The 14,579-nt window shown below is 35.5% G+C and overlaps 1 protein-coding gene across 1 annotated transcript in view; it reads left to right on the forward strand.

Annotated features, from left to right (window-relative positions):
- IFT81 (intraflagellar transport 81) overlaps window positions 1-12,849 on the forward strand; it is an 84,847-nt gene extending 71,998 nt beyond the window's left edge. The window contains exons 15-19 of the mRNA XM_007448720.1: window positions 1,446-1,532; window positions 2,547-2,618; window positions 2,703-2,788; window positions 6,485-6,530; window positions 12,102-12,849. Of these exons, the coding sequence (XP_007448782.1) occupies window positions 1,446-1,532; window positions 2,547-2,618; window positions 2,703-2,788; window positions 6,485-6,530; window positions 12,102-12,284 (474 nt within the window). The 3' untranslated portion in view covers window positions 12,285-12,849. The remainder of the gene's footprint in view (window positions 1-1,445; window positions 1,533-2,546; window positions 2,619-2,702; window positions 2,789-6,484; window positions 6,531-12,101) is intronic.
- Window positions 12,850-14,579: the final 1,730 nt, after the last annotated feature.

Consider the following 14,579-nt stretch of genomic DNA (forward strand, 5'->3'; position numbering starts at 1 on the left):
TGGCCGTCAAACTCACAAACAAAAAAAGGCCTTCATATACTATAGTATCTTCATCTCATTGACAGGCCCAGCAGCTACCCACGTACACAGCCTCTGTTGCCCCTTCTCCCACTTGGGGTGTATGTGACTGTCAACCATGAGAGCCTTAGATGTCTGTAGGTCACTTTGATTCACAAAAGCCATGGCTCCTTTTTCCCACCAATCTTTTATACTGTTCTAGTCACCCCAAACCAGATGCAGTCCCACACAGCAGAAGCACCACACAGTATTACCCATTTATGTTAACTCTCCAGTTCCCAAGGAAACTGCTGTGTGAAACCATTCCCAGGCTGGCCTGAATCAATCCAGGCCTGGTGTTAACCCTTTATTCACAGGTTTCCAGGTCTTTTGCCCTGCCTGGAGATAATAATCATTCTGTTATCAAGATTGACTCCCAACTCCTTCACCAAGTGTAGCCATAGGCTGTCATCCTTTGTTTCTAGTCCTGGTAATTCCTTTTACTTCCTTGAGAGTTCAGTTAGCTCTGGATCTGAAAGGATGTTTGCCCTGCCTTATCAAGCATTTGTTGATACTTTTAGCATTTCCAGGTGTCGGTAAAAGAAGATTTTCAGATTATCAGTTTCAAAATACTATGTTAGAAGAAAGTGTGAAACTACTCAAACAGCCTGAATTCAAATTCTAACACGTCTTTCCAGCAGTACAATCTTTTACAAGATACTTGTCCTTGCACGATGTGGGGATATTAATACCTACCTCAAGAGGTTGTTTTGAGACTTAGTTATTGTTAAAGATAAAGCTCAAACACCCTTAACATGGTTTACAAAGTTCTGATCAGGCCTCTGCCAAAGTCTTCAGCCTCTTCTCACATTTCCCAGACATGCTCCAGTATAATAAGCTACTTATATGTCCTAAATTGTCCTTCTTCTCTCTAGTTCCAAGTCCAAGACTTCATACATAGTGTTCCTTTTTTTATGAACATTCTCCTCCTCTTGTCCCTTCTAACTATGCTTACTCATCCTTCGTACCTCAGCTTAGATATCAATTTCTCCAGCAGGTTGTCCGCACTGATCCCCAAGCCTGGGTTAGGTCCAGTGAGCGTCCCATGTGCTCCTATAACACCTTGCATTCATCCATCATAGCACTCAGCCTGTTTACTTGTCTGAGCATTACTTGAGGGGAAGGATTTTTGGCTGTTTTGCTCACTGTTTTATTCCCAGCTTCGAACAGAGAGCCTGGCACACGGCTTAATACATGGCAGCTATTGTTTTTATCAGCACCTTCATCTGTCATAATTCTCAAATGTCTGATTGTTGTATAAATAACTCCTAAGTATGCCAAGAAGCTTAGAGTTAAGTTACAAGACTGACAAGGGCATGTATTGTTTCAGAGCCACATTTTAGGCCTTTGTTTTTTACTTATTCAATTAATTACCATTTTCATACTAGGAATTAACGCAGGAGTGTGATGAAAAGAAATCCCAGTATGATAGCTGTGCAGCAGGCCTTGAAAGCAATCGGTCCAAATTAGAACAGGTAAGAAGACAGTTTTTATTTTAACAGCTTAGCAGAAACTGCCTGTATATGCATATTTTCACTACCAATGTCAAAAGATTCCCAAATCTTTACCCTCATCCCCTGAGTCTGTCTCCTAAGCTGCAGAGATTTTTATTTCTTCAAACTTGATGTGTACATACTAAATTCTCCATCTGCACCCCTACCGCCAGAGTCCAGGCCCCCTAGACTCGCACTGTAACCTCCCACCTACTCTCCCCTTCCACGCTTGCCTTCCTAAGGTTTATTCTCCATAGACCAGCCAAAGAAACCTATACAGCACTTAGGCTACCCTCCACTGGCTTCCTGTTGCACTTAAAATCTAACTTCAGAACTGTGGTCTATAAGGCCCTACCTGCTTCCATGAACTTCATATCCACGTGCTCTACTCCTCGCCCGCAGGCTGCCACACTGGCCAGCCACACTGGCCGCCTTCTTGTACTTCGAACAGGCCAAGCTTGTTTTCACCTTGGGGGTTTTGCATGTGTTCTTCTCTCTGTGGGATACTCTACCACCAACTGTTTGCCTTGATCTCTCCTTTTCACCTTTTAGGTCTCACCCTAAATGTCACATCCTCCTAGAGGTCTTCTCTGATCACCTAACATTGCCCACTCAGTCACCCTATCACATTCTACTGCAGAATTTTCTTCATAGCACTTTTTCCCATCTGAAACTACCTTCATTACATGTTTCCTTGTTTATGTCTGTTTCCTCTACTTGAATGAGAGCAGGGACCTGTCTTGTTCACTCCTCTGTCCCCAGCACCTAGCACAGAGCTGGGCACACAGTAGGTACTTAATAAATAACTAAACTTATAGGTTGTAGAGTGATATGAGTGGTCTCTAGAAAAGATTGCAACCTAGTCTATTATAATAAAGTTTCGGTTGCAGAAGAGGAAATACTCTGATGGTATTTCTTTTGTTGTAAATATAGTCATCCTTTCTGTATCTGATGATTATTTCGATAATGTTGCCCATTTAAAATTATATACATTAGGAAGTCAGAGGACTCCGTGAAGAATGTCTTCAAGAGGAAAGTAGATACCATTATACAAATTGTATGATTAAGGTAAGACAAAGAAAGTGGATCAAAAACTTTTCTGAGATTCTTCTGTATCAAGGACTTAACCTAAAGCTTAGTTTTTCCACTTAGAACCTAGAAGTACAACTTTGTCGTGCTACTGATGAAATGAAGGCATATGTCTCTTCTGATCAACAAGAAAAAAGAAAGGCAATTAGGCAAGTAATTTTGTTGTTTTTATATTGAGTTACTTAATGTTTTAATCTATAGAAGTTTTATAAATAAGATGGAATTAGACAAAGTCAGAGTACTTAAATAAGCATATAGTAAGATATTATTTAGGATTAAATCTTGTTAAACATCTTCTGGATAGTCCAGCCCTGCTGACTAAGTAAGAATACATATAATTTTGCTTGCTTGCTTGATTACTTTTTTATTGTGGCAAAAGATAAATAACATAAAATTTGCCATTTTTAAGTGTATAATTTAAAGTGTTGCATTGATTACATTAAAAATATTATGCAACCATAACCACTATATATTACCAAAACTTTCTCATCACCCAAAACAGAAACTCTTAAAACCATTAAGCAGTTAATCCCCATTACCCCCTCCTCAGGAATACGTATAATTTCATAATTGCTTTTTTAAAAGCACTAAGGTTGGTCTGTTTTTCAAGTCCTACATGGCCTGGACTCTGGTTGTTGGCCTGCTCATTGTGCAGTGTGAGTGACTGCATTTCAGCTAGAAACTGTGTGACTGCAGTGTGTCAGCCTTTAAAACAAAGAAGGATATATAAATACTACTAGTCCTTATATGGTGATTTTTTTTTTTGTAATCCTAGCTTGCAGCATATTGTAATAAATCAAATGCTGTCTTAAAAAATACGTTTATAGTTGAATTGCTAGCTTTGATAAAATGCAGTAATGAACAAGATAAGCTTTCTTTGCCCCAATCGTAATTCAAATGTTTTGCTTTTACCATTCAGTAAGAACTCAAATGAAGTGTAGGATTCACACTTATTCTAGACTGCAGTTGAGATTTTTAGTGGCATATACATTAATATTACAAAAAGGAATCTAAGAAATAGAATGTTTTGCAAAGTCTAAATCTTTTTTATATAATGCAGGCCAGACCAAAAATATCCTATAAATAGGATATTATTTTTTAATAGTCTAACATATTAAACATACAGGGACTTCCCTGGTGGTCCAGTGGTTAAGAATCCCCCTGCAATGCAGGGGGACACAGGTTCGATCCCTGGTCAGGGAACTAAGATCCCACATGCCACAGAGCAACTAAGCCCATATGCTGCAACTACTGAGCCTGCGCACTCCGGAGCCCACGTGCCACAACTGGAGAGCCCGCGTGCAGCATGTACTGAAGCCCGCGCGCTCTGGAGCCCGCGCGCCACAACTAGAGAGTCCGCGCACCGCAACGAAAGATCCCAAATGCTGCAACTAAGACCCGACACAGCCAAATAAATAAATAAATATTTTTTTTAAAGTCTACATTAAAAAAACATACTGAATGTACTTAATTCAAATTCTTTCATTGAATGTAAACTTTGCTCATTAAATCCATATAGTCAATGCTAATATTTCACAAATGTGAGAAGTTAATTTTGTTCTTGAAAAATAAAAGTTTTAGAAATTGTTTCTTTTCTTCCAAAGTGATCAATATAAATAGTAAAAAAGGAAATATATCTCCTGAACTATTGGTTTTCTTATCAGTTTTCTAGCTAGATATTCCTCTTCATCATTTTAAAAATCATTGTAAACCTTTACCATTCCTCAGTTTTCCAATAGAAAAATACTGCGCCCTGACTAGAGTAGTACATGATAAGAATGTTAAGAATAAAATGGAGTTAATTATACTCTAAACTCACTGATACATGTTTAAAATATTATAACTATTGTAGACACAATATTTTTAATGTTATTTCATTTTCTACTTTTATGGTACTTCCTGGGAAGGCCAAAGGTATAAGAAATTAGCTTGGTTTTGAAAGATCATCTGCAAATTTTAATTTTACTTAAAGAGGCAGCATATTACATATCAAAGTACTAGAGAGAGACCATAAAATTGTTTCTAACCTGATTTTTCCAGTTCCTAGTTTTGTGACCTTGGACAAATCATTCCTCATCTATAAAATAAGGAGAATAATATATACCACAGAGGCTCAAGTTAAATATAATGTATGCAGCAGTATTTTGGAAATGATATAGTATGAATTCCTAGAGGGCAAGGACCCTGTCTGTCCTGTTTTCTTTTTGAAATCCCAGGGCATGCTTGGTACATAACAGGTGCTCTGTAATTATTTCTTGAATAAATTCATTGAATAAATTAAAATTACATATTACTGTTATGGGGAAAGAGCATGTGCCTGTTGATTTCTTGATAAAATATAAATGGAAATTCTAAAACAGTTTGGACATTCCTCAGGCCTAGGGTAATAAATGAATTATTTAAAGCTCTCTTAATTATAACCATACATTCTTCTTGAGGGATATGTCATTTAGTTCCTCCCAGCTTTTTTTCATTGAAGAGCTAGAATGGTAAACAATTTTGACTTAGTGTCTCATAAATTTTAAGGGCAAAATGAAGGTTCATCAAGATTGTGTCTATTCCCTTCCACTCTTATTCCTGTGCACAAATTCTACCTTCACTTCAGCTCTGTAAGGGCTTCAGGTACTTTTGATTGCCATTCTCTCTGTTCTAATCATGTTTACCTCCCTTTTGACATAAATGCAAATCTTTCTTCACTTAAGCTGCTAGAGTTTGTGGTTTATGATTTCTTAGATTCCCAATTTTGTGTTGTTTAATTTCTTCTTAAGTACTACTGTGTAGCTTTACACAGAAATATAGTCTTTTTCCATACAAATTTGAGGTCTAAAGTCTCTTATCTTCTTGTCACTGGTTCCTTTGTCCTTGGTTCCTGTGTCCTCATCCTTCAATCTTTGTCCTTAACACTTCAAATCTCACTTTTTATCTTATATAATATTAAAATATAATGATACCTTTGTTTAAAAATACAATATGATGTTATTTGTATTTCTATTTTTACATTAAAAATTTGTAACTTTTTTAGCTTACAAAAGAAATACTTATAAAAACAAAAAGTAACCATTATCAAGTATAGCACACAAAAATTGAATGTTGTCCACACTGCCATACCTCATAAATGTCTACTGTTAATATTTTGTTGTATATTATCCCATATTCTTTTCCCATGCTTTTGCTAATATGTCTATATATGTGTGTATACATACATAAAATTAAGCTACATATACAGTTTTTTTCTTAATAATTTATCTAGAATTTTTCCACTTTAGTATTTATAGATCTACCTCATTCTTTTTTTACAACTCTGTATTAGTCCTTTGAACGGATGTACCATAATTTATTTAAACATTTCCCCATCTATCAACATTTAGTTGGTTGCAGATTTTCACTACTATAAGCAATGGTGAAGTAATAGTCTTTGCTTTCATCTTTATTAACTTATGAGAGTTTTTCTGTAGGATGACTTCCTAGAAGTTGGATTGCTGGGTTAGATGCTATTTAATGTTTTTTAAAAATATGTATCCTTTCTCTCTTCTGCAAACCTCTTTTAAAAAAAAGTGTAATTTAAGCAAATGGATTACCATTGATTTAAGTGTAGATTAACTGGAAATGGTACTTAACTTCTTACATGATATTTTGCCTTGGTTTTTTCCTTATATTACTGTTTATTAGATGAACTGACTAAAGATTGGAAAAGGGAGTGTTTGATAATGAGTTTCATTCTGACTCTAGTACTCTATAAACTGTATTGTCTAAGATATTTAGATAGATATGTTAACTTATAATTCAGTTGTATGATCAAATCGATTGAAGTAAATGTAAACTAAATCATTATGTTTACTCCCCAGGGAACAGTATACCAAAAATATTGCTGAACAGGAAAATCTTGGAAAGGTAAGAATGCATTTTTTTTTTTGGCTGCGTTGGGTCTTCGTTGCTACACGCAGGCTTTCTCTAGTTGCAGCGAGCAGGGGCACGGGCTTCTCATTGCTGTGGCTTCTCTAGAGCAGGGGCGAGCAGGGGCACAGGCTTCTCATTGCTGTGGCTTCTCTAGAGCACGGGCTCTAGGCACACAGGCTTCAGTAGTTGCAGCACATGGGCTCAGTAGTTGTGGTACATGGGCTCTAGAGCACAGGCTCAGTAGGTGTGGCGCACGGGCTTAGTTGCTCCGTGGCATGTGGGATCTCCCCAGACCAGGGATCAAACTTGTGTCCCCTGCATTGGCAGGGGGGTTCTTAACCACTGCACCACCAGGGGAGTCCCAAGAATTTTTTTTTTTTTTAATGTGTCTATTCAGGCTTTCAGTACATGGTTATGCCATTGTCATTTTTTTAAGGTTATAGAGGAAATTGGAACTTTCTTACTCCAAGATGAAGACTCTTCCTTAGTAATTTAGTTTTATAAAAGTGAAGGCACATGAATTTGGGAGGAGGGGGGAAATCCAGTTTTAAATAACAAAGAGTTCATGCGTAACAAACAAAATGCCATGTTTAATGAACTACAAGTTTCAGATTATTCCCAGGTATCTGGGAATACTGGGATTATACTTATGAGATAAGTATAAACTTATTCATTTCTTTTATTTAATAAACACAAAGCTCTTACTATGAGCCAGGGGCTAGTTTAAGTCCTTTGCAAACATTGATTCAATTAATACAAATAATCGAAAAACTTTACTTAAGATACTCACTCCCTACCTGCCAGTCTTATATGAGGGCTACTAAAAATAGGAGCATGTGATTGAGTCTTGTTTTCTCAGTTCTCTGAGCCACTCCTAGTAGAAGAGGTGGTGGGGCCTTGAACATCAGGACTTAAATGACTAATTGATTTTTCTAATTGATTCTAATCTTCAATGATTTTAAATCCATGTTGCATAGTGAATGCTAACCATGCTTCACTATATGCCATTTTATCTGTTCTTTACTTAGTTTCACTATTGAAAATTGAAGTTCCTTATTAGTTTTTCTAATAGGAGTGTCAAGTTTGTAGCATCAGAGTTAGAAATTGCTGGCTGTAGTTTTTCATTTAAAATACTGATTATATATGGGTGTCTAATTTCAACGTTCAAATATTCTTGAGGCTGCAGCCTGGGAATGATTTTATATATATATATATAGGCTTGTCCATCCTGAAAGTACAAATGAAAAATATGGCTTTGTTTCAGTCTTAATGCATTGTACAGTTTAGCTATTAGTCTGACTCAATAAATTGGTGATAGTAAAATTATTCATTCTTACTTTCATTTTTTTCATTTGAGTCATTATTAAAAACATATTTACATATATCTGCTTTTACATAAAAGCTGAATTAGCTCCCATAAACCTGTAAGTAATATTCTAACGATGAACTTCAGAAAAACAAATAGTGTAGAAAGCAATGAAGTAATTGCTAAGTAGACTTTTTAAAAGTCTTTTTGAAAAAAACGTTAAAAAGAACTAAAAAAATTAAAAGTTTTTATTATGGAAAATTTCAAGCCTAAATAAAAAATTGAGGAAATAATGTAAAGAACTCACATGTAACCATCACTCAACTTCAGTAATTAAATTTGTGACCAGTCTTGTTTTATCTATAGTCCCACTCCCAGATTTGCCCATTTTTAGGCAAATCTCAGAGACTTAATTGTTTTATCTGGTCATATTTCAGTATGTATCATAAAGACTTTTTTTTAACATAACTGCAATACTATTATCATGCCAAAAATAATTTAACAATAATTGCATAATACCCAATACCCAGTCAGTGTTCAAACTTCACCAATTGTCTCAGAATTTCTTAATGGTTTATTTGTTCAGATCAGGATCCTAATAAGAGTTCATACATTGCTATTATTTGATATATTTCTTAAGTCCCTTTTTCTCTAGGTTACTAGTCCATCTTTTTTCTTTACAATTTACTTGTTGGAAGAAAAAAAACTGATCATTTGTCATTTTCCAGCATTCTGAGCTTTGTTGATGGCCTCCCTGTAGTGTCAGTTAGCATGTTCTTCTGTCCCCAGTATGTCCTGTGAATTGGCAGTTGGGTTTAGAGACTTGATTAAATACGATTCAATATTTGGGAAGCTCTCTTTTTGTAATGTAGGCAGCCAATGAAAATCACTTCCTCAGTCCATTAATTCATTAGAGGTTGCAAAACAGTCATATTCTAATTATGTTGTTACTTCTTCATTTATTGGCTGGAATAATTCTGTTAAGAGCAACTTACCAACTCTGGTTACTCTAAAGTACAGGTCATATAGGAAAGGCAGAATAACTGCTTGATTTATTACTGGTTTTCAAAATGATGAGTTTATTTTTTATCATCCTTTAAAAGTATGTTTATAACTCCCAGATTTAACATGTTTTATATGTTTCAATCCATTGCAATTATTATTCCTATCCATGCTCAAATTGCCCCATGTTTGGCCAGTGGAAGCCTCTTGAAGTCAGCTCCTGAATGCTTTTGAAATAATCCTACTAGGTTTTGATGGCTTTTTTATTTTCTGGAATGACAAAATGTTCCAGACAAAAGGCTCATTCTCTACGTTTCCTGTCCCCAACCTGGAATCAGCCATATCTATAAAAAGTGTTCATCTGTTCTTTTTGTATGAATTGTGAATAGATGTCCATCATATTAATCTAAGTAAAAAATAAAAAGAAACATTAAAGCTGATTCTTCCATTTCATCAGAGAAATTGAGTTCTGTACACCTTATTGCATTTATGAAATGACATACCATACTCAAAAGGAAAAAATAATTTTCATGTTCGAATGTATGTATTTGAATCAAGTTGTACATTCATTTGTACAGTATTTTAACTAGAGGTTTTGGGGGCTTTAGGATTTAGTATGATTGTCAATAATTGACTTTCATCCAGGTATTTCATAAATAATATAATTTTTTATATGAAAATATTCCTCTATTTCATTTGTTTTGAAAAGTATCTGGATGGATGCTATGTGTAGAGAAATATTTGTCAAACTTTGAATCCTTTCAAAGACCCAAACTTAATTGCTAAATATGATTAAAGATTATTCTTTCCCCTTCCAGTGTAGTGTTTTACTGCAGGATTTTGGGGGAAAGCAGTAGCAGCAGTCTGACGTCAAGCATGTTCCAGCAAAATGAGCCACTGATTAGTTCATGCCCCGATTGTCAGGCTGTATCATTTAAGAAACAAAGCTTCTTGATCCTCTCACTCCTAGAGTGGATCTAAATTTTCAAGACAAACAAGAACATACCGAGGCTTTTTTTTTTGCTGTATGCGGGCCTCTCACTGCTGTGGCCTCTCCCACTGCAGAGCACAGACTCCGGACACGCAGGCCCAGCGGCCATGGCTCACGGGCCCAGCCGCTGCGCGGCATGTGGGATCCTCCCAGACCGGGGCACGAACCCGCGTGCCCTGCATCGGCAGGCGGACTCTCAACCACTGCGCCACCAGGGAAGCCCCCATACCTAGGCTTTGAAACTGACAATAGCATATGCCTTCCAAACCAGCAAAGACTGGACATCCACAGACCTCCTCATGCCAACTGAGTTTCTGAAATTAGACCAAGCTATAGTGCTACAATTCACACTATCATATACTAGAATTTGCCTTACCAAGATGGAATATTGTACTGAAAGTTGTAACTTTCCTCCCCCTGTACCACCTCTTCCTTTTAAGAACAATGAAATCTGTGACAAGTATTTTTTGTACATTGCAACTATCCACAAAATAAATCTGTAATAAGTGACAGTAATATAATATTTCTGATACAGACAGTCCCTACCTCCTGTCTTTGGTTCTTTAAATAACTTTTTTTTTATAGTTTTAAAGTTTATTTTTGTTTATTTTATTTTTTTAACATCTTTATTGGGGTATAATTGCTTTACAATGGTGTGTTAGTTTCTGCTTTATAACAAAGTGAATCAGTTATACATATACATATGTTCCCATATCTCTTCCCTCTTGTGTCTCCCTCCCTCCCACCCTCCCTATCCCACCCCTCCAGGCCGTCACAAAGCACCGAGCTGATATCCCTGTGCCATGCGGCTGCTTCCCACTAGCTATCTACCTTACTTTTTATAGGTTGTTAGGATTTTGACAAGGAAATTATTCCAATAATATAAGAAAAGTTACAGTTAAGTAGTACCTTAATCTTAAAATCATGCTCAGTACTCTTGATCTGACTTACTACTTTTGTTTTAGTTTATGAGGATAAAAATATTTGTTGTAAGATACTTTATTTGCAACATAGACTTAAATAGATGTATTTGCATGCCAGGCATTGTGCCAAAAAATTGCTGGTTATGTTTAAATTATATTTTCTTAATTCTGTTTTGTTTCCTGTTGCTATTAACTTTGCTTTTCATTAACCATAGGTGGAGAGGGCAGTCTTTAGTAAGCATTTCGAACCTGGCCTCAGTTTAGTTAAGCCTCTTATTTGGGCAAGTACCAATGACCAGCCTTTTCACTTATGTGCTTAGGTCACCTGTTAAATCAACCGCGTATACTAAAAGAGGAAAAGATGGAGATGTTCCTGTGTAATCTGTTTCTGTGTCTTTGCTTGTTTTTCTGCCCTTCTTGGTGATTTCTCACACTGTGTGTCAGTGTATGTATTTCTGTCGCACTGTTTCCTTATGTGTGTACTATCATCTCTGTTTTTCTCTTCTTTCCTTCCTTCTTTTCTTTCCTCTCATTGTCTCTGACTTTGTGCCTCCCTTTCTTTGTCACTCTCCTCAATTTGCCATAATACAGAACCAAAGTATAGTTTTGCAATGTATTGAAAATGTTCTTATTCCTATTTATAATTTTAGAGTCAGTAAGTAGAACAATTTTGGCAGGTGGAACTATATAGGCTAGTAGTAACAAAAACAATTCTGATAAGGATTTGGGCCTTTTTAGAATATCACTAGACCTTCTCCCTGAGGAATATTTACATACAATTTGATTTATTTAGGTATAGAGCATACCCTTAGAGCATACTGATTCAGGAAATAATACAGTATTTAATAATAATAATATGTGTAACATATGGTAGTTTATAATTTTTTCCATATCTGTTGTCATGTGGAAAAAATAATCTTATAAAGCAGATACTTTTATAATTACCCCTATTATTAGCCTTAATTAACAATTGAGAAAACTGCAGTCCAGAGAAATTGTCTTCCTTACAGCTAGTGACAGAGCCAGAGTTGGAACTCAAGTCTTCTGACTTCCAAAATCTGCATATTTTTATATACCATGTTACTGCTCCACTTTCCAGATTCCCTTTATTTTTTCCCCCTTCCTTTCTTTTACATTTTTCTGTTCTTTTTAAATTCAGGTTGTCCTAGATCTATCATAAATTTAGTTAACTTTTATCATCTTCGTTTTCATTTATCATAGGAGAACCTGGCTTAGCTATTATTCATCAGATGTACAAAGCATACCATAGTCTTCTGATTAGAACAATAGAAGTAAATCCCTATATGAGATTTAATTAATCTTGATTCTTTTTTTAACAATAGAAACTCCGGGAAAAACAAAAAGCTGTACGAGAAAGTCATGGTCCAAATATGAAACAAGTGAAAATGTGGCGTGATTTTGAACAATTGATGGAATGTAAGAAACAGTGCTTTCTGAAACAACAAAGCCAAACTTCCATTGGTCAGGTAATTCAGGAGGGAGGAGAGGACCGGCTGATACTCTGAGTTCATGTGTCATTGTTTGGGGTTTTAGCTGATACTGCTAGCTATAAGCATAATCCCATGGTGTATTCCCTTTCTTGAAAGTGATTTGTACATTTTGCTTTCAGATTAGCCATTCCCTATTAAGTTTTCTTGGAAAATAATGTTAAGGTAGATTTAGGTTTTAGAAGGTTTTTAATATGGAAAAGAGTCTTTTATTTTTTTGCTTAGTTTAGACATAGTGGTGTCTTCTGTGTTTTATGAGACAGGAGACTGAGTTTACTATCTGTAAATGTAAACATATGTCCATTAAGAAACATGTACGTTTTTTTTAACATAATAACCCAGTGGCTTAATGTTTTTCTTAATCTTTTTTTAACTTTAGAGGAATCTTTTAGGAATTAATATCTCTTGTTTTGAAGAAACATTGATCTGAAGTTCAGCAATTCCTACAGTTTCACTTCAGTTTCTTTTTCTTATGTAAAATTCAAGAAGATTTATTATTTTGAATAACATATTTGTTCTATTTGTATTGTTTAAAGACAAATAAAACTTGGTGCACATATCATGGCTATTTACTTAAAATTTATATAGTGTAAACTTTTATTCTTTTTTAAGTAAGTATTCATGTTATAGTACTGTGTTAAATTTAAGGATTATTACTTATTTTCACCAAAAGTCTAATATAGTATTTAGGTTTGGGGGACTATTATTTTAAATATAAGAAATTGTCGAAGTGCCTCAAGTCTCTGCTTCATCTGGACAAGGTATTTGAAGATTTCTTTGGTTTTTCCTTACAGAAAGATACTAAATTCATATGCCACCCTTTACTTCATTTCAGTTTCAATTTACTTTTCAAAATTTCTTTTAGATTTGAAAACTCAAATTTCAAATTGTTAGCATGTCCATCTTGGGCTCTTTCTTTTTAGCTATCCTGGAGAAAACAAAACAAGAACATTTTAATGAAGAAAGTTGTTTCTACCCTGTGCAAAATATACAAACTGGATTAATGGCTTTGGGTGTATTTGTTCCCACATGTGTTCTACTCTTGATTTTTGTTAGAAAGTGTCTTTCTTGGTAATCAGAGAATCTTATTAGCATGGAAATTATTCGTAATTCTAGGACCTATTACTGGAATAGATGGGATCCATCAGAGTATGGAAGAACTTACCAGGAAAGTATAGAAACAAAGTTCTTTAGCACAGCGTCCGGACACACGGGCTCAGCGGCTATGGCTCACGGGCCCAGCCACTCCGCGGCATGTGGGATCTTCCTGGGCCGGGGCACGAACCTGTGTCCCCTTCATCGGCAGGTGGACTCTCAACCACTGAGCCACCAGGGAAGCCCCAAAGTTCTTTTAACATATCTTAAGAAAAAAAGAAGCATTTCAATGTTATTAAGTGGTTTGAATCTGGTCCTCAGCTTACTTTAGCTACTTATTTTGTCAAATATCCGTTACCAGCATTCTCATTTGTGCCCGTAGATCAACTATTAGATCAACCATGTACTAAAAGAGGAAAGGCTGTGTTCACTGTGTGGAAGCAAACCCTTATTAACTCAATAATCTGTTTTTGAACACGAGGTAAATGTATTTGTTCAGTGTTGGCTACTGCCTTGTTATTTGTAAGCCAGTAGTAAGTGATATTCCTTTAACCAGAGTATGAATTCCTTTGCAAGTATTTGAAAAAGACTAGATGCGCTTCCCAGAAACAGCATTTTGTTCCCCAAAGTTATGTCAATTTGTAAGATTATTAAGCCTAATGATTAGTTTTTTCAGCCTTCACTGTCTTTGATGCTCTTCTCTTAATTTTTAAAATTGTTAGCGACAGATACTCCAAGGAATGCTTACAATTCTGATTTGATTATTGCTTGCCTTCTTTATTCCACACAGAAAGAGTATGTGGATTAAACTCTAAAGCAGCTCCAAAATTACTTTATTAACTGAAGCCGAACATCATTATTATTTTAAGAAAAGCAAATTGAAAAAAAAAAAAAGCCCTAAAAGTACAAAGTTATTTATAGTTTTTATGTAACATTGGACATTTAGTAACACAGCTTAATGGGTTTTATACAGTGACTTTCCACTCATTTTACGATTTGATTGGAACATTAAAAAGCTTTGACTAACTCTGACAGTTTTTGACAGCTGGCACTTACAGAAGAAGAATTTATTACATTTTTCCTTCAGGATTGATACTCTAGCTGGCTAATTGATGAGAGTACTTAATCGTTTTGGAAAATAATCCGGCTTCCACATGATGGCCCAAATAAAGGAAAAAAATGCAGCCTGTGAAATCTGCTTCTGCGTTCACAGATCTT

The sequence above is a fragment of the Lipotes vexillifer genome, unplaced genomic scaffold, assembly GCF_000442215.2.
Source record: "Lipotes vexillifer unplaced genomic scaffold, Lipotes_vexillifer_v1.1 scaffold21, whole genome shotgun sequence".
Classification (NCBI taxonomy): Eukaryota; Metazoa; Chordata; class Mammalia; order Artiodactyla; family Lipotidae; genus Lipotes; species Lipotes vexillifer.